This window comes from Antedon mediterranea, chromosome 2 (genome assembly GCF_964355755.1).
Source record: "Antedon mediterranea chromosome 2, ecAntMedi1.1, whole genome shotgun sequence".
Taxonomy (NCBI): Eukaryota; Metazoa; Echinodermata; class Crinoidea; order Comatulida; family Antedonidae; genus Antedon; species Antedon mediterranea.
In genome coordinates, this window is record NC_092671.1 from 3,536,271 (window position 1) to 3,558,657 (window position 22,387).

A 22,387-nucleotide genomic window follows, 5' to 3' on the forward strand; every position below is an offset into this window, starting at 1 on the left:
GACACATTTGAGACCCATTATTGTACAATACCTTTATCTTACCATTGAAGTGCTCCCTGGACAGGAGTTGGCCATATAAGTGTTAAAATATATACAGCAGAACCTCTATTAAAGGGACACATCAATGTACCTTATCTTTAACTTTGAAGCATGTTTTAAAAAATATACAGTACAACCCATACTTTTTATCTCCTAATAAATGGACACTGCTTTCTCACAAAATAAACAATATATATTTAACACTATGGTCAACCCCTTTTCATTGGACATTTCGGTTGTTTTTTTACGGAATAGTGTCTCCTTAATAGGTGTCTCCTGTTTATATAGCTTACCTATAGTGTTAACACATATATTTTCCTTTGTTTTTTTACTAGTATTCCCTTAATACTGTAAAAGTGTCCCCTTAATAGAGGTTTCCACGAAAAGTGTAAAGTACAGTACTACAGTATTTTGAAAATGTAATTGAGGACAAGGATATCGGTTAAAGTTTTATTTACTTATTATTAAGTAAATATACTATGTGTTTACAATTCAAAGTCGTATATTTTTATTGGCCATAAAAAGGACATAAATTTTGAAAATGCATTGTCTGTGATACATAAAAATTTTATTTCACAAAACATTTGAATATGAAAAGAGCACTCGAATATATGAATAAAATGCAATGCTTTGGATAAAAAAGTATTTATTTCAGATTTTAAAGGATAATGAAGATAATTTTAATGAAAATATGTTTATTCCATGCTTCTTATAAACTTGATACAAATTATGGTATTATATAGCTTATGACGATTAAAGTAATACATTCAATATCAATCAATTAAGCAATCAAAATTAATTTATTCCATATAACTAAGGATATGTACACAAATGTCATATTATAATCATCATCAAATATCTTAAAATCTGAATATCTTATCTGAAGGATAGCATGTTAGCTAGACTGAATTAACAGTAAATCACAATTCTAGAATGTACCACAGTAGAACCTCTAATAAGGGGACACCTGCAGGACTCAACAATATGTCCACTTATAGAGGTGCCACCTGAATAGGGGTTGGCTGTAGTGAGTATTGCCCATTGCGCCTTATTCATTTCCAAGGGAATTGTCCTATTAATATGGAGTGTCCTAAAGCTTGGTTCCCACTAGAATGAAGAGCAGGGCCGGAGCCACCAGTACGGTTGGTAGGGTTTCAACCTGACCACTTTTTCAAAGAGGCCTTTCACAACACTGTGGCTTACCAGAGATTCTTCTTTCTTGCAAAAACCGCACCGCTACATTTCGTGTGGCTACATTACTAAAGCGCAAGGATGTAAGCGCGACGCAAGTAATTGGACCAATTACAAGAGATACTTTATTCAAACTATTGCGTGCCATTGGTCAACTCGCTTGTGTTGCGCTTACAGTATATATCATTGCGTTGAGCCATAGTGGCAACCAAGTTTAAAGGAGAAGTTTTATTTAGTTTTGTTTTAAAGAATATAAAATGACAATTTTTTTTCTTCTTACAGTTATCTAAAAGAGGTCGGTATGAAAGGCTCAAACTGCCCATCAAAAAGTTCAAGTGGATTTCAGATTATCTACATTGATATTGTTGGTTTGAAACAGTTTAAGAAGTCTGCAGCGGCTCTCTGGCAACGCTTCAGGTAAGAATAATAAGTAAGACATTCAGCCAACACATGTAATATTTTAACATACATGAATCGAGAATCATGTATAAATTGTTCCAGTTACTGCAGTAACTACAATTTTTTACTGCAATAATATATGATTTGTTGATATGTAGATGAGGTATTAAACCGTGTGTAGGATTACCACCCTTCCAACCTCCGTTCCCCCCCCCCCCTTACCCAAAAAAACAAACTTGCAAAATACAGTATTGATACAAAATGTCTTTACTGCTGTAAAGGGATGGATCTAGGATTTTCAAATGGGAGAGCTGTGCTATAATTATATTAATATTTATTCAATAATAGCAAAGAACTTATAACACAAGAATCTCCTGTTCTTCAATTTGCATTCAAAACACAGTATTGGAAGTACAGGGTTAAAAGGTCAAACTGGGCGACGCCATTTCACAGCATGGAGCAGCGCCCCCTCCAAACTAGGAAGTCAATTACTCTACCCCCCTAGAGTATTAGCAGATCCCCTCTATGATTTTGACTTTCTAATTTGATGCGGGCGCCCTACTCCTCAGTCAATTACTCTATCCCCCCTAGAGTATTAGCAGATCCACTCTATGATTTTGACTTTCTAATTTGATGCGGGCGCCCTACTCCTCAGTCAATTACTCTATCCCCCCTAGAGCATTAGCAGATCCCCTCTATGATTTTGACTTTCTAATTTGATGCGGGCGCCCTACTCCATGGCTCACAATGGCGCCACCCATAGCTCTATTCTATCCCACAATGCCTTTCGAAATTGTTACGAGCTTCGGACGAACAGGAGATTCTTGTGTTATAAGTTCTTTGATAATAGCTATCATAGTTTATAATTTCACATTATAGCTGTCAAAAGGGGCAGTGAAACCCCCTGTGGATCTGACCCTGCAGTAACTGAATAATTTTGTCAGATCTCTAAAGCTCTGTCTACACTATAAAACATTTATTGTACATCCAACAGTGTAAACACCAATTACAGGATGAAAGTTTATGTGACAAAAAAAATGTGATGTGCCCATATATTGACACGATGTCATATCACTACCATATTTTGGCACATCACTACCATATTTTGCCTCAGCATGCTTTTTTTCTCAAACTAGTTTGATAGTATAGACAGAGCTTTTAGGGAAATCTTTAAAATATTGGAATCCTAAAAAATCACTTTTCCACCTTAACTTTTTTATCTTGGAAATCTCAAATTTATTTGACTAATCTACAATATATTCTGACAAAAGGTGATACATATTCTAATTCTCATCTTGTTTTTGGGTTAAAATGCTGTTAAAATACGATATATTCACAAAATATGAACATTAATACCTAAGCCAATTTAGCTAAAGTTTATGCATTTAGGATAATGAATGCCTTGAGAATAATAAAAATAATATTTCAACATTATTTTGAAAGATCATTTCCTTTCTTCATTAGTCGTGGAATTCAGCCAGAATGAGCATTGATTTAATGCCCATTTTCATGAACCGCATTAACGCTAGGCCGTCAAGCGTAATATTAATTTTTATACTTTAGGCTTTTGATTAATTATCGTGGAGCAATCTTAACACTGATTGAATGCATAGATCAATGTATGTATTCAAAGAAAAGTAAATGCTTAAACAAAATTCATTGAGGCAATTCTTCCGCTCCATAATGGAGTCACAACGCTGTTCCTTTTAATCACTATTTTAAAATAATTATTGCAAACATACTATCATTTAAAGTTTACAATTTGTTTTACAAAACGACATTTATTTTGATCTTTAAAATCCAAAAAAAGTCTTTGGCAGCTAGTCTATCATTATATGTGTTGCAAAAATCTTGTCTTTTCCAATTTCCTTTTCGCATCCAAATCTATGGTGTATGGCCTTTTTTCGTAGAAGTTTGCCCATCAATTGTGTGTTATGGTACAATAGCCTGAGTGAGTGATGGTTATTAAAATAAACTCGCATGAAAATAACAAGTAAATTAATATGAGTAGATGTTAAAGTCATTGATGAGGTAGATGAACGTGATGTGCTCAGACAAATTAAGAAATATGAAAAAGATTTGTTGCCCATTAAATGATGAATATACAGATCATTCTGGTAGACGCTATCCTTTTAAATGTAAAACAACTCAATGTAAAAAATCATATGTTTAAAACTCAATACATCTATCAAATTCTTCATTTCAAATATAATTAAATTTTTATTTTGTTTATGGATATGGTAAACCGTGATTTTTATGGTTTCTGTTGTTGTGAATGTACCATACATATGACATTAATTGTGTTTTTAAAGATATTTAAGATATTAAATTTTATGTTTGCCTACTGTCTGTGGTCATGACAATATTCAAGAATTATCGTACTTAAAATTTAAAAGAACAAACAAACAAACAAATAAAATATTATTATAGTAGGTACTCAAATTTTGTTAACAAAAATATAGCTAACTATTTATGTGTCTAAATTTATGTGTTTTCTATATTTTTTATTGGTTTTAGTTGTATGTTCCGGGTGATTGACTCGTTTGGCACAGAGCCAGCATTCAACCTTGCCACTTATATGAAGAAGAAAAGTATCAAGTCTGTGTGGGGCAAGTGGGGTCTTAAACCAAAGCAGTTCTTTACTATGTTTCGTAAGTATTAAATAGAAAAGGCTCTATTAAGCTCCAATCTCTCAGACTCCCAGTTTGTAGGTAAATTTATGCGCCCTTGGTTTAACACAAGTAGGTAAATTTATGGGCCCTTGGAGAATAAAAATAAATACTTTGACAATATTGTAAATACTGTGATGTGCCCAAATATGGTACATGACATCATCATGTCCATATTTAGGCACATCACATTTTGTTGTCACATAAAGTTTGATAGTGTAGACAGAGCTTAAGAAAATAATTTTTTTTTTGTCTTACGTGGGTTCATCCCACTTTTATTTCCATAAATACATAATATAATAATTTTTATAATTTATTTTTTAATTATCTTTTAACACTTAACTTGTGTTTGTTTGTTTACAGTTAACCATATTGTGTTTAGAGTATTTACCAACTAAATACATAATTTATTTTTCAACTAAATACATACTTTATGTTCCACATACATTTCTACTAATGTTATTCCATTTACATATTTTATAGCATAAACATAATTTGACTTATATTAAACATTTTTTTAAAATAATATTTAAAAAAAGAAGAAAATAATTGACTAAACTACAATTCGCTAATGCAAATGCTTTCCGTCGAGCCATCTGTGTAGTCGAATAGATTAGATTATGGACTTTGCATGTGGATGTATGGGATTCGAATCCTATGAACATCTTCTTTTACTTTATAGTAAGATTGAGATTATTTAGAGGGTTAGGTTTAGTTATGCTTTGGAAGTAATTCGAAGTCCCCAACTTATGTAGGAAAAAAAAAAGCACCCAGGATAATCATGAAGACATGAGTACATACATTTACTGTACCTTCCTAAATATCTGCCTACACTATCAAACTTTATGTGACAAAAAATGTGATGTGCCCATATATGTCATATCACTACCATATTTGGGGATATGACTACCATATTTGGGCACATCACACTTTTTTTCTCAAACTAGTTTGATAGTGTAGACAGAGCTTAATAGTGATTACAATTTTATATGAATTATCTTCATGATAAAGTATACGGTTGAGATTTATTTTGTATCTATGAAGTAGAATTACTTTAATAATGTTATTATTGTTAATAGCATGACCGTGCAGACATTAATTATTAAACATAATAAAGGCAGACATAGTTAATTGTGTGGAATTGTCAAACTGAAATTTCTTTAGGGAATTTGAACTTTATTCATTACTTGTCTCCTTATATTCATCTTGATAATTTCTAACTTATTAATACTATATTCTTTATATTACACTGTAAAGCCCATTGTGACTTTCGCTATTGAATAATGATCACAAAAATTAGGGGCGCATAAATATCGCATTAAAAGGTTCCAAAATCCGTAAAAGTTTTCTTATGAATAGTATATAAAGTACATACTATAAATCTATATATAAATTTACGTAAGGGTAAAATTCGGTAAATCGCGCGTTATTTCTAGAATGTTTACTTGATGGTATATAAAGTTGGTTAGAATCTCGGTACTGATTTTAACCACCTGATGTAACCCTGTTTACTAATTAAATTTAGTTAGATAATTAGTTATTGACAATTAAAACAAAATTAGGTTCAACGATTTGCCCCAAATAGGGTTGTTTTCCGATCGTGGTATACACTGTCTAATGGATGTCCTCATGAAAAATACCTGCACACAATAATATGAGGATACTTCGCATTTTCCTATCTCCTCCTACGATAATTGTTTTTAATAACTGAAAACCGGTTGAACAGCTCGAGTACAGTATCATAATGTTGAAGACAGGCCGATTTTCTTTTAAAAATACTATTTTGATAGATTTAATATATGTTTATACAAATGTATTGATTTGCGATGAATGGAACATTCCAATCTCTCAGACTCACAGTTTGTAGGTAAATTTATGCGCCCTTGGTTAAACACAAGTAGGTAAATTTATGGGCCCTTGGAGAATAAAAATAAATACTTTGAAAATATTGTAAATACTGTACATATTAACTATTTTTGATCGCCATTTGAATCAAAATTGTCTTACTGTGAATATATAAACAAAAAATACAAAGAACATTTATTATTGTGACTGTGACAGTTGCTTCTCAACATTTGTATTAATTAATAATTACAAATAATATAAACGTCATAGTGGTGTATCGTTACATGTACTTTACTATTTCAATCGACTATAACATTAACAGGGACAGTTTTAAAAAAGTATTCTAAAACATAAATGTTTTGCCTAAAAAACATTGAAAACAATATTTCGTTACTGAGTGGATAAAGAATATAATTATTTAAAAACTTTTCCCATCCTCTTCCCCATCCCTCAACTGTAATGTTATATACAAAACAGATACAAAATTTGGACTCATTTTTAAGACAAGGCCTAATTCTCAGGGTGCTAATTTTACATAAATCATCGTGTCTAATTATTTGTTTCTGTAAACGACAATGTACTATAGTCCTGCGATACGTACATTTTTTACCCTGAAATTACTGTGTATTCGAGAAACAGCTGTGGACACGACCTAGATGGTACAAATTTGTCAATTATAACTTTATGGTTTATACCTGCTTTTTGTTTTACAATTCCTGGTTCAAATCCAGATTACAGAATTCAATGTTTATTAATATAAATTATCCTAATTTTTAATGGGTTTTTTTTCAGCCCACACACCTGATAATTCATTCATGGGATTTGTTGTTGACCAGGCTCCGAGTCAGTCATCCAAATCACCAGTTCGTAAAACCAACGATGCTCTCGTGTACGGAAAGAAGGCAAACATGTGGGCCGTAAGTATCAATCAATTGATTTACACATGATTGGCGTTCTCATTAAAATGTCTGATGCATATTATTACGCACGATTGACGTTTGTAATGTCAATTTTTTTTTGATTTTTCTGAAAATAATTTCAAATTTTTATAATATAAGATTTGTAAAACCAATTGTTAATTTTGTAGAATAAAAAAGCGTGTTGGCCTTTAACAGTTGATTTAAATACAAGACAGACATCTCAATATAATAAAATCGCTGTCTGGGAATGTATGTACAGTAGTGTCTAATAATCTTCTATCATCTCATCTTGAGTTATTATGATATAGCTTGATGCATTCAGTTTTAAATGGATATGGATATAATAAAGCACAAGATTACAGTGATAGGTGTAATAGATTATATAACATGTTGTGATGACTGCTATGGTGATGACGGAAAACATTAGCATTTTAAAGGATACCATACAAAATGTTTATGCATTATAATAATCACTACTTCCCTTTGATACATTCATGTCAGATTGAAATAAGATGATACATCTGGGTTGATGTGTTATTGAATATATTTAACTCCCCTGTATGGAAAAATATTAAAGAAAATAAGAATTGTTGTATTCACGAAAATTTTATGTTTTTCATTGTTTAGCTAATTTTAGGCATGTCTGTCACAAGCTTTTTGCTTTTTTTGAACATGCCTTCTTCAGTTTAATTTCCTTTCTTTACACCATTTTGTATACTGTTTTAATTTGAAGAAAATAAATGTTACTTTGATTGATTGATTGATATCTATAATGTTTCCAGTATCAATCATAGGAAAATGCTTTAATACAGTCTCACATATGTATCATATGTGATGCCTGTATCATAGGCCAACCTAACATAAACATATTAAAAACAGGTGTCACATGTGATATATACAAATTAATTTGGACAGATAGTGCCATTTAGGGATTCAGAGAATTGAGTATATTGTTTATATATTATGTATGAAGATTCTGTAGTATGTGATGATAGTCAGTATTTTTTATTATTTTAGGATGCTCACGAATACATAGATACAATACATTCCAAGTTTAATATTCACGGGACAGTGTTTCGAAATTTGTCTGAGCAGAAGCAGTACTTGCCTAGTTACGTTATTAATCATGGAATTGTTTCTGGTCAGTCTATTCAGCAGCTCCTAAGAGAGACTAAGGTATGATTTTATTGTTGAAAAGTTTCAAAATGATGTCATAAACTTTGCTCCGTCTATCGGACCGAATGTTAAATAGACCAAATACATTCTTAATAATGTACGGAACTGGGTGCTTATACGCATGTGCAGATTAATATTTTGCATAAATTACTGTATCCTTTCATCACTGCCCGCTTTCATCTACTGTTCTCTTTCATCTACCACCCCCTTTCATCTACCGTCCTGATGCGTAAAATTCCTAGTGTCCCATGGATTGCTGTCAGAAGACGTGGCGCCACTGCAGGATTTTTGACCATCATTAAATGCGATATCGCTTGAAGTGTATTGGGAAGATTTTTTTATCGGCATCATATTAGTGTAGCTTTCAAATAACTAATTATAATTATATTACTGTAATGTGTTTCCTTGTTGACAATACTAAATGATATCTGAAGTAGATATGGTATATAATAATAATATCTGATGTAATACAAATAAAAATTAATCAATTAGATAAAAATTAAGAGGCCAATCAAAAATCAAGTTTAGTTTCTCTAAAGGCCAAAACTCGATAAGCGAAAGCTATTTTTTTTTTGTCTTTGTCTTAAGTTTTGATTTTATGTATGTGGGAAAGAACAAAAAAAAAGAAAAGACAATGAAGATTATTATTATTACTCGTTTTACAGAAATCATTGTTAAGTGTTTTTATACATTATGTCATTGACAAGTACAAATTCAAAGTACAAACACCTCAGGCTATGTAAGATTTATCTATGATCATATAACTGAGATTTTATAGACAAATTCATATAGATTAGTTTACACGAACGCGTTAACAAACGATTATATAACACCTTGTGTCATAGTTCACACATGGGTGAGTCAAGGCACTTACCGAAGTTCGCACGGCATGTGTAGTTATAGATTACAAACCTACCTAATAGATAAATTAATATTGAATATAATTTAACCAATTTGACACCTTAGATCTATGCAAATTTTTTGTCAACCTCACATTAACACCATTTTTAATGAAACAGCTCCTTAAGGATGACTTTTTAGATTCATTTTTTGAACTAATGAACTAATAATTTTGATAAAATCACACTTTTTTTTTTTGTAATTTTCTTTTGTGATTTCAGTTCTTTAAAATTAATGTATGAATTTGGAAGATAAATTTCCATAAACCCTTTCAAAACCTGAACATTCATTAATATGTAATGAATTCTAAATACCAAACTTATTTTTTCGATTTTAGGAAAGTTGATTGTAGTTTGTAATAATGTAGAGGGGAGAGCGTTTGTACATTTGTACAGATGTTTTCTATATTGTATGCATGCATACACATAGGGTATAATAATGTCCATAATCTTACTGGAAAAATATGTTAAACTACTTATGTGTCACTTTCCTAGTAACTTATAAAGGTTTTCAAAAAATGATATCAAAGACTTCTATTATGTAAGGCATCTTAACATAAAGAAACCCACAAATATCTCATCTAATTTGTTTTGATTTCCAGCTATTTGTAGGGCTTGGATTTCCATACGATGGACCAGCTCCATTGGAGGCTATTGCAAATGGTTGCGTGTTCCTAAATCCAATGTTTAAACCACCCAAGAATTCGAAGAATACAAAGTTCTTCAAAGATAAACCAACCACAAGAGAGGTACAGTATCACTTATTTTTTTTAATTAATTTTATAATGCGCTTTTTTTTATAGTAACTTCATCTAAAAATGTAGTGGACTGAAATATCATATATTTATCTACCTTATAATTATAGAGAGATGTTTTTTCCCAGTTCATTAATTGGTCCAACCAAGCATCAATTTATTTATCTATAAATCTCTGTCTACATTATCAAATTAGTTTGACAAAAAAGTTGTGTCAGTTGCCCAAATATGGTAGTTATATGCCCAAATATGGTAGTGATATTCCCAAGTATGGTAGTGATATGGGCACATCACATTTTTTTGTCTCATAAAGTTTGATAGTGTAGACAGAGCTTAAACCATTTATTCCATGTTGTTTATTTTACATTTGTTTCTTCTCCAGTTGACATCACAGCATCCATATGCTGAGGTATACATTGGAAAACCATACGTGTACACTGTGGACATAACCAACACAACTGCTCTTGAGCTAGCCTTAACTGAAATACAAAAACAAGACGAGTTAGCACCTTATCTACCGTATGAGTTTTCTTGTGAGGGTATGCTACAGAGGGTTAGCGTCTATATTCAAAATCAGGTAAGATGCGCAATAATTAGGCCAGCAGAAACACATAGATATGATGTTTGCATTTGTTAAAACTTCTGTATGCGATTTCGACTTTTAATCGCATTTGCAAATGATGTTACATCAACTCATAAGTGCATGGCAGCATACATTAAGTACTAGACGCTTTTAATATATAGCGCTTACTGCTCAATACTTCTGAGCACTTTACATTATTACCACCCTGGTTATTTGAATACATTCGTATGGACAGCTCTCATAATGTTGCATCAGCAGCATTTGTGTTAGATCCTACCAGGTATCCATTTGTACACCTTGGTGAAGAGATGCAAACATTATTGAAGTGTCTTGCCTAAAGACTAGCATTGGTCTCAACTCCCAATCCCACAATCAGAATTGCACTGCACCACCATATTGGCCTACCCTTTATTAATATTAGGGAAAGTCATGTTTTGTGAAATATATACAGAAAAAAGTATATATAAAAAAAATGATTTGATATGAGTCTAAAAAATACAACATCCAATACTTTAACTGAGTCCAATACATTCACTGGATTGCTTATACTATTTCACCAGTTCAAAATAAAGTGTTTTTGTTTTCAGAACTTCTGTGATGAGTCCCATTGGCCTCCGAAGCAAGCAATGAAACAAATAATGTCCAAAGCAGGGCAATCATGTAAACATGCTTGCAGTAAGAAAGGTACAGAATTTTAACAATTTGTTAATTTTTACAATCATCTTTGAAATATAAAGAGACATTGTTAATTTTGGTGAATTACCATATAAATTCATTTGATTAAATAATTGATTTAAATTAATAATTGGTTACTATTTTATTTATTTTTTAGGATTTATATGTGAACCAGACTTCTTCAAGTATATTGATAATAAGGAGAACTTTCAACAGTAAGTGGTAACAAACAAACTTACTTTAAAACACTAGAGGGAGACAAAAACAGAAAATATAACTTTCCAACACTAGAGGGAGACAACCAGAAAATGTATCATGAATTTTCAAATAATTTTTTTTTTTTTTTGCAGAAACAATATACCTTGTGAAGAGTTTAAGTCGTTTAATGAGATTATAGCGCCCTCTTTTGATACAGAAAGTAAAATATGCTACACTCAGTCCGAGACACTTTTATATAGTTGTGCTGGATATGAACATGGGTTCAAAAGAATGTGTCCCTGTAGAGACTTTATTAAAGAACAAATTGCATTCTGTACTGAATGTGTATAACGCTGGGTTTGATGTGTTTTGCTTAGTAACACAGTAGAACCACCTTTAGGACTGTAAGAAATCTTTGAGAAAGAACAGTGAGATTACACAAGATTACACCATTTTTTGTGTGACATTTTCAAAAGGAGACAAAAGCAGACCTATTATGGTATGAAATTTCAAATTCTATCTGGTACTGGCAGCTAACAACAACAAGATATTGTTAAGGCAATCTTTGATTGATTGATTGAAATTTTTATGGTGAAGGTAAAAATTTGTGTGGACTTTTTGTAAAAAGAATCCAGCGAGCATGATGATGACATCATAAAATTGGTGAACATTTGAGTGGACCTTTGAAGAGAATCCAAAGAGCATGATGATGACATCATCTAAGACATCATCCAATTGGTGAACATTTGAGTGGACTTTTGAAGAGAATCCAAAGAGCATGATGATGACATCATCAAATTGGTGAACATTTGAGTGGACCTTTGAAGAGAATCCAAAGAGCATGATGATGACATCATCTAAGACATCATCCAATTGGTGAACATTTGAGTGGACCTTTGAAGAGAATCGAAAGAGCATGATGATGATGACATCATCTAAGACATCATCCAATTGGTGAACATTTGAGTGGACTTTTGAAGAGAATCCAAAGAGCATGATAATGACATCATCAAATTGGTGAACATTTGAGTGGACCTTTGAAGAGAATCCAAAGAGCATGATGATGACATCATCAAAGATGACATCCAATTGATGAACATTTGAGTGGACTTTTGAAGAGAATCCAAAGAGCATGATGATGACATCATCAAATTGGTGAACATTTAAGTGGACCTTTGAAGATAATCCAAAGAGCATGATGATGACATCATCTAAGACATCATCCAATTGGTGAACATTTGAGTGGACTTTTGAAGAGAATCCAAAGAGCATGATGATGACATCATCACAATTTATGAACATTTTTGTGGACTTTTGTAGAAAATCCAGAAAGCATGATGATGACATCATCAAATTGTTTGAAGTTTCAGTTTTATTTTGATATTCAAGCACTTTAATATCATTGTGATAACATCATCATATTGTTCCAACATTTAGATATAGGATGTAACATTTGGTGGTGTTATTTTGAGGCAATGACATCATCAGTTTGGTGAACATTTTATTTAAAAAAAACCAGAATGTGTAGATGATGTCATCACATTGGCGAAAATTTACAAAAAAGATACGGATATGACAATATGAGCTGTTTGGAAATTGAGGCGTGTACAAAGTTAATTAGCCGTATTATATAACATGATACTGAAATTTAAATCATTATTTACTGCGTTGTACATAAGGGGCCAATGTAGATAACTAAAATGCAATTTTCTAAAAGTCATGTACATAATTGATGTAATAAAATGATAAAATAAAATGAGTATATATTTTTATAAAGATTTTAGCTAAGATTTATTATTAAAATTAAAATTAATATTATAGCTGTCTTGTTGTTGAATCTAGAAGTTATTTGTTACAGTTGTAGGTTAATTATAAAACTTGCTACATAATTAATAAACTAAGACTGTATGCATCACATTTAATATTTAGTTTAGGTTAGTTTTCACTTATTGTTATATGACCTTTGACCCACTGACGACAACCAAATTTATATATCGGCAGGTAGATGTAAAAATAATAAACATTCGTGTGGTGATATTCTGTAGTGTTACATCTCATACATGTTATAAGCGCAATATTACTGTTAAATTGTACAAAATTATAGACCAAAATACTTAAAATTGGTTGTCCTATTAAGAAAGATTATTTACGATAGTTAAATTTTGACACATATTATTTATTTAGTTAATTTAGACAATACCTAATCATTTTAATTGATAAAATTTAATTATTTTGATTGTTATTTCTTCTACTTAATATAATAGGCTAAAACGAGAGAAGAAACAACTTTATGTAATCTGCCATCAATTACACCAAACCCGAGAACCGTACCTATAACAGGTTACGACGTTTTCGACTTAATTTAATTAACTTAATTTTAAATTTCACGATGATGATAATTAAATTGTCAATGTCTAAAGTGTACTGAAGTACTTACAGCAAAGAATAACTGTGAGTGCTTTAGAAACCATGTCAAAATTATTCTACAATTTGTGTACTCTTTCACCTGTTTGATTCAGTTATTTATCAATACAATAATTATACAATGTTTTTGTTTCTAAACTTCTATACTGAAACAAACTAAAATCTGATATTATTACAGTAAATAATACTGTAACTAAACTTGTTTAGTCTTAAGGACCCTGTCCCTGATGTGTTCCGCTCTTGTGTAGTCTTAAGGACCCTGTCCCTGATGTGTTCTGCTCTCGTGTTGTATATAAATTTAAATGTATGGGATGTAATTCCATGTATATTGGTGAAACCAATAGACGGTTATCAATGCGGGTGCGTGAACATTTCAGGCACAAGGCTTCTCACATTTTTCAACATCTGCAGGATTCAGAACGGTGTAAGGCCCTCGCTAATGCGGGTTGCTTCACCGTTCTGGATTCTGCAGATTCCGCTTTCAAACTTAAGGTCAAGGAAGCCCTCCACATCTCGTGGAGTAAACCTTCCTTGAACAAACAAATCTATAACTTAGGCGTCACACTTGCCATATGATTGGTTGTTGCCTACATTCCTTGTTTTATTATGCTAATTACTTACTTATTTACATACAATATGTCCTATTGGTATATAAGCACTCTAGGCGTTGTTTACTGTTCTGATGATGAGAATAGTTTCTCAAAACATTAAAATATTAACATGTGGCATAGTACATACAGGGAGTTGTAATCTAATCACAACATTTTCTGTCAAATGATTTATTTATATACAGTACACGGCTCTGCCAATATCAGATGTAAGAACCTCTATCTATTGACCAGTATTAAACCAAATCCAGGTGTAGCCTATGTGTAATGGCCCATCTCACAAAGGACCAACATTTAAAAACATATTTATTTAGCTTCTCTATAACTTTACAAAGACGTAAATAAACATTGTTGTTTATAAAATAAACAAATGTATTTATTCATCTTGATTTGTTGTCAATGTTTATTTTAAAAATTATTAAAAAAAATTCATTAAGGTAAATGGCTGGATTTCAATTTAGATAAAAATGAATAACATAAAGAAAAGAAATAAACAAAGATGAAATTAAATTATATTATTATAAGTTATATATTATTAGTATTTTTTTTCAAAAAATTTTGTAATTGAAATTTTAAACTATTCTAAAGATAAAAGAAATAGTTCAATTCTTATTCATACTAGACTATTCATACAAAAATTTTAAATTTATTTAAAATTCATTTCGTTTTTGCTTTTTTCATGATTTTTCAAAAATGTTTTCATTTATGCAAATTACTTCAGTGTGTGTGGAATTGATTGTATCATAGCTATATTATGTAAATCAAAAAATGTTTAAAAGGTTATTGTCAGTAATTAAGTCGCTTGATTTATTATCCAATAATTTATTGATTATTGATATCAATCAGTGATATTGGTCAATTATTTTATTGACCGTTTGATTCTTTAGTAAGTGACCAATTGTATTGATTGGTTGATAAATTGATTGATATATATTTGTGCAATTTAGGTTACACATCTTTTTCTCTACATTCATCCTGTGCCTTTATCTTTATAATTAGTGTTCAGTCGCTTATGTTTTCCTTCGCAATTTATTTTGTGGGTTTGATGGTTGCTTACTTGTCAATTTCATGATACTGGGTTCAAGTCTTATCTGATATCAGAATTTATTTCCTTACAACAACCACTTCCCAAACAGACTTATTAAGAATGATAATATTGTGTTTGTTTGTTTGATTATATTTGCTATTCGCATTAATAATAATAATAATAATAAAAATAATTAAAATATATTATTGTGCATTCATTTTATACACTCTTGTCGAAAGAAAACGCGTCAAAATATTGTCTAGTCTTAAGGTCAATTTACACAGACGAGCGGTATGCAAAAAACCGCGTAGCTTGTCCCATGTAGAATCTATCTATCCTGAGAGGAACCTCCCGTCCGCTCCGCGATGGTCATAAAGAATAACATAGATTCTATATTTTTATTACCGTTACCGCTTGTCTGTATTAATTGGCCTTTATCGTGTATTTCGTAACAGTCTTCTACGGTTTCATCAAAAACCTCACATTGACAGTAATCTAGATAGCGCCCTCTATATCGTCACCGTTTATCGGTTCTTTCTGTGCGTGCAAGATGGTGACGGTGAGGAAATTGAAGGCGAACGCTAATAAAACAAGGCACGTTCTTTAATATTTAAAGCATATAAAATGCAAGGTAGGCCTACGTTAATCTAATAATATGAATTCCAATCATTTTTCATTCATATTTCGATAAATTCATAGATTTTAAGAGAATTAACCTTATCGTAGGCCTAATGTATGCGTATTCGTAACATGACGCGTGCAGGCTTATGTAGTTATTTACCCGGGTAAGTTTGTTATACCTTGGCATATGAAGCCGGCTTGGCGGTTAAATTACCGGTTTTTAAACTGGCCTTTCAAGAATCTTATTTTCTATATTTCTGCGAATGATCTAGTTATGTAACTCAAATGCATGGTCTAGAGGCAAGCAGGTAACTCTTCCAAAATCTGGAGATATACAAAGAAATATATTTACATATTATCTTGATGTTATTTTATATATGAGCATACGTTGGGAATACACTATCTGTATCGGTAGCCATCTTGTTATTTCAAGGCCATCTTTTCCAATTTTCAAAGAGTTTCAAAATCATTTAATTGGAATGTATCTAATTTATACTTATCTTGATAGCTATGGTTTATTCGACGCTTGCCATCTTCAATTAACGACATATTTGACCGGGATTGGCTGTGTCTTAATGTTAACACATACAGGCGTCACGTGATGCATATGTTACACTGTATTATTTGCCTGTTTTAATAATGTAGAATTATCGTGATCTGTATGTTGATAAAATTGTTGTAATACAGTTTATTCGAATGTTTTTTGACATTTATACTTACTATTTCTGATACTACTGCACTCGTCGTGAGTTGAGGCCTAGGATGTGTGTGATCCTAGCGGCAGGTGCTGTCAACTTGCCTGTGCTCATTCACCGCGTACATGATTCTTAACGTCGTTACCTAATTACTTGGGTTTTTAGATAAACTAAGTCACCAAGTTATTATTCTCGTGGGATATTAAAACGGTATTCGTACAAATTATCGTCAATTTTGCCAAGGAGAAATGCTAGAGTAAAAAAATATTTGATTATTTAGAAAGAGCGTGTTTTGAATTGGTTGTGTGCGATTGGGTTATTATTTCGATAGAAACAGCCTGTCGCACATCATTAGTATCGAATGTGTGGAAATATGTTATAGTGATGCTACTGATCTAATACAAATCTATAATGTGATAATAATAGTGTTTTCGTGTAAAGTTCTTAACTTTATAACCTTCGAAATAAATTCCACTTTGACAAAACACCTGTTGATTTGCATAATATGATTATTGCGCAAAATCTTATTCTTTTATAGAATTTTTTAGTGTTTTACAGCCCATATTTCTCAGTAAATTCAATATTTTATTTTTTAAAGTATTTATGTTGTATTAAAATTTAATAATAATACCGATACAATATTCATATTCATTAATTGTCCAAGCTAATGGAAATTACATCGTCCATTGACTTTCTGATTCTGACAGAAAAAAAAAATTAATTTCAGATATTTTAAAAGTGTCTCCCTTTCCAGCTGGGTCGAATACAGTAAGTGCTTGTAACGGTCCGTGTGAGCATTTCTGTTCCTCTACCAATTTTAACAATAATGGCACCATAATTTCGGATGGAAAGCGGAGGACATGTGTCGACCAATGTTATAGAAAAATACATGGCCTATAATATAATATTAATTGAACGTGTAGTTAATTAGGAGACAATCACAACATTGTTGTCCCATTGATTATGTAGGCCTACGTAAAACAACAAATCGTGACTAATGCTAATAAGTTCTATTTAAATAGTGAATTGTTTTATATTTTAAGTTTTCGTTCGAGTTCAATGTGTATGCAACGGTCATTGTCACACATTATATTGCATTGCAGAACAAAACAGTATTGTTATAAACACGAGGCAACCAGGGAAGAAGTCCCTGAGATACCCTATCTAGGCCTAGCATGCAAGCATCCTAGCCGACTGCTGACGGCCTAGCATGCACGAATTCTAGCCGACTGCTGACGGCCTAAAACATATGTGTGGATAAAAAAGAAAAAAATGTCTGGTTAAAATTAGCCTCGAAGTTAATAAAACTTGCTTAATTGTGTTTTCTTAACAGTATCCATATTAACATTTAAAATGATTAAAACAATTATATTTCGACAAGTATGGAGCAAATCGACTGGCGAGTATCGTAATGTGTTTGATTTAATTAGTTTACTCAATTTCCTTTATAAATATTTATAATTCATATCAGTCACTATTAATGTCACCAATGATCTAATATCACATGTCCAGAAGTTTGTGACAATTTAGATGAAGGATATTTGGGTAATGTAATAATGTACTTTATGTTGAACAATTCAAGCCAAAAAAAAAAAAACCCCACAATGCGTTTAATCGTCGGCTCAAATAATTGCAAATTCCCCATGACATTACAAACAATTATTTTTCGTTATGCAAGTTTTTATTTCCAGAGAGAATGGCATACTATAGATAATAATAACTATTCTTGTAACGTTATTATTGTGTTGTTGTATGCACTTTTGCTATGACTAAAGTTTGTCTAACTTTTTTTTATTATGAATACTAGGCCTATATCACCTTGGAAGTGTACCGCGTGTAAGTGGTTAAATTGTGTTTTGTTAGCCAATCAATGGAAGATAAAATTAGAATTAATATAGGCCTAGTAATCATTAGCCGTAACTTGTTCATTGTTAAGGCATCACGCACTGGTTCTATTTAGCAGTGACTGTGACAGTAGAGCTATGCCAACTGAGACAGTTGGTAGCAGCACGCTTTCACGATAAACTACTAAGGGCAAACCGTTCAGGAAATATCGAATTTTGATTTCATTAATATACCACGTGAGCAAGGAAAGCAGCTGATTGGTGGGTTAAAGAGTCGTCTGTAATACGCAAGGCAGACGATCAACGAGTTCATCATCACTGATAAGTGTCAACAACAATAAGAAGACGGTTTATTATACTAAAGCTTCAGATGCTGTTGATAAATACATCATCGCGATTATAATTATCTGATTTTCCAATTGCTGTTGAACTATATAGTTAGATTCAACGGAGTAAAAGCATTTTAATCGCAAGTGACACCTGTATGCATAAGTACGTCATGGTGACTGAAAAACCGTAATTCTTATGCACTGTGATAATTGCTGCTGGTACTGTATTACGTTTCCGGTGATCGAGAGGGCCTGGTAATTTTATTATCCAAGGCCGAGGAAGCACCTCGCTAGACGCTTGGAAATATTTTATTGGTAATCCACGGATCGTCGTGTTAGGGGAAGCAATGAACCGGGGCCGGTGTTAACAAAACGGTGATTATAGCGACTTTGTCATCATCGTGAATATTTTTAACATTGTTAACCTGATTATATATTAACTTGCTGGAATATAATGTCAAATTATTTGATCGATAAAGACATTTTATTTTTTCATCGTTGTAACAGACACACTTCGTATATGGAATACTCTTCTGAAGGAATATAATTTAAATTTTTTAGAATCGAATTCTTTTAAATGAAATTTTAACCTGGAATTTGTAGACTTTGACTATAATGCGAATGTTAGGTGAATGGGTAAGGAATGCCCTGTATCCGAACTTATTATTTTTCGCTGTTATTTTATTCCATACTTTAACAGGAGTTCACACACAGTTAGAGGGTAAGTCTTTTACAATATCTTGTCTGTATTACTTTTATAATGTTTTTTTAACGACCCATGTAATTATTTTTAACACAATGTTGTTTCGCCTGAGTAGGCCGATTATATTGGAATAATTGTATTGAGATCATTGCAATTTGTATTACATACCGGTATAGAGCCTGATCTGGTAATATACTGTAGTACCGTATATTATTGTATGCAATATAAGTACAGTACCTATACATTTCAGTATACTGTCTATAGTTAATGCTATATAATGATGACACAACTTTATATAAGTATTATATAATGATACATTCAAGTTCTGTATAAGCACAATTTTTGTTTAATACATTCGTTCACATTGTTTATACAATGAGTTCAATGACCTTAAAACTTATTTTCAGGCCTATCTTTATTATATTATAATGTGAACGCAATCAAGGATACACAAAGTATATTATTATGTATGAACCGCAACATATTGTTTATGATAACTTAAATACAAACATGGTAGGCCTACCACATGTCGATTTATACATGTGTATAAATATGCACTTTGTACCGTACCGATCGCTTTCCTGTAATAGTGTTGTTATAATCTACATTAAACCCTATTTAATTGTTTTGTATTGTGTGATGGCGCGCCAAGAACTATGGGTTTTATCTGTTTCTCTCATCGTCTGCTGTCGCCTGTTGTTAGTTCCCGCGTGCCAGACGCACTCGTTTTTGATTGGTTCTGACTAGATAAGCACGTGCTAAGTAGTTGTGTAAAGCGACAGACAATTAAGAAACAATGGTCAGGATTATCACAACAAATAAAACACGATACCAATTTTTAATAAATCTGGAGTCTTACAGACTAAACGTTAAAAAAGACCCAGCAAAAGTAAACCAATACAAAAACAACCTCATTGAAGAACTAAAACATATAGATATTACACCTAGGTCTCAGTTATATTTAATGTATCTTCAGAAATGTTAGAAAACATTTTTATATATTATTAACTTGATGATTAGTAATTTTTAACCAGTTATACTTATGTTAGAAATTTACTTAATAGAACACAAATCACAAAATTCATATTTTTCTTCAAGACAATAAAATCGCGAAAATAAAAGGTCGCAAAATAATTCGAAACGAAAATCGTGAAAATTTCTTACCACGAAAAAACTTTTATTACTTTTTTTTCAATATGAAATCATTTTTTTCTTGACTTATATTGACATAGATATAATATAGAGAAAAAACGGTCGTAACACTTTCTCTTAAACGAGTAATATCGTATCCGCATAACAACATTTGTAAAGGATATTAATTTAGGCTTAGACATGCTTTCCTTTTTTATTATCAAATATCATTGCATAAATTGAAACCATATGTAATTGTATATATATTTCTTATAGATCAACTAATTTCTTTCAACTTTAACTTGAACTGTTAAAAAGGCTGTCACGATGATTTAACATCACTTAAAACAGCGTGTTCCTTGTTTTATAGTCTGTAGAGGGAGATAATATTTTAGATAGATATTAAATGAATCATAAGAATTGATTTTTTTTATTCACTTTATTCAATCATCATACATAAATATTTTACGGTATTTTGTACAGTATCATGTTATGATACAGTGTCATATGTGTATCACATGTGAGGCCTGTATCGTAATTGTGGGCCTAAGCGTAACCTACCCATTGATACAGGCATGGACATAAGTCCATGATACAGGCACCGACATAAATCCATGATACAGGCACCATAATATGTGACGCAATGTAGCTCTGTATTACAGTATTTGCCTATGATACGGGATTTCATAAGTGGATATAGGCCTACAGTTGAGAACGGTTTATCAATACTTCAAATCATATTTTTAAAAGCTTCCGGAGACATAATTTTATAAAATTTACTAACTTTATATACAGAAAACACCTAATGTACCAATAATAATAATAATGTTGTTTTTAATATTTAATAAGTAAATCATTGGTTATTTTATCGTTCATTAAGCTGCTTATTAATATTTTTTAATAATTTTATATAGGCCTAAAATACTAACACGACGGTTCAATAGACATACTAATAAATGACCTATCTAAAGGGCTATGTATACATACGTTTTTTCGTTCGTTCGTTTTACCATTACCACTTGATATGAGTTATTTGTATATTAGTATACAGGCGAGTTAACTTAAGTTGTTTGATACAATAATGTAAATATAATATGATAAATGCTATATACAGAAAACATACATATATAAACTGTTTGTTCGCGTACCAATAAAAATGTCATTTTTTCATAAATATACAATATTTAATATTTAATATTTAAAACAGACTTACTTACTATGACTATAAGGCTGTTTTTCCTCAACATTCGTTCGTTAAATTAATTATTAATTATTAATTATTAATTATTAGTTATTTGTATTTGCATAAATTAGATAATGAACTTATATAAGTTAAGCATTGCGGTATTGTTCGGATTCTGATAGCCACCTCGATTAGGCCTAGGTTTGCAGAGTTTGCGCGTTAAGTCAAACATTAACCATTAAAAACAAACAATACTTAATTCGTGTATATTTGTAATGTAACATTATTCAGGTATTCAATTTCATTGCGTACTCTTTCATGCTGTGAATACACTGACGTGGAGTCTACTGGTCTATTGTTAAGGCCTAAAAGACAACAACTTTTAAATCTCTGCCCACAGAGAGAGAATAGGCCAAATTGATCTGTAAAGTAGTGTCGTCTGCAGTGTTGTCTGTTATTCCTGCAGCCCGTGT

At 31.5% G+C, this 22,387-nt stretch overlaps 1 protein-coding gene across 1 annotated transcript in view; it reads left to right on the forward strand.

Moving 5' to 3' along the window:
- Positions 1-15,565, forward strand: part of LOC140040099 (alpha-1,6-mannosylglycoprotein 6-beta-N-acetylglucosaminyltransferase A-like) — a 43,172-nt gene extending 27,607 nt beyond the window's left edge. The window contains exons 9-17 of the mRNA XM_072085779.1: positions 1,513-1,647; positions 4,147-4,280; positions 6,936-7,060; positions 8,081-8,239; positions 9,741-9,887; positions 10,276-10,470; positions 11,064-11,160; positions 11,309-11,366; positions 11,502-15,565. Of these exons, the coding sequence (XP_071941880.1) occupies positions 1,513-1,647; positions 4,147-4,280; positions 6,936-7,060; positions 8,081-8,239; positions 9,741-9,887; positions 10,276-10,470; positions 11,064-11,160; positions 11,309-11,366; positions 11,502-11,700 (1,249 nt within the window). The 3' untranslated portion in view covers positions 11,701-15,565. The remainder of the gene's footprint in view (positions 1-1,512; positions 1,648-4,146; positions 4,281-6,935; positions 7,061-8,080; positions 8,240-9,740; positions 9,888-10,275; positions 10,471-11,063; positions 11,161-11,308; positions 11,367-11,501) is intronic.
- Positions 15,566-22,387: the final 6,822 nt, after the last annotated feature.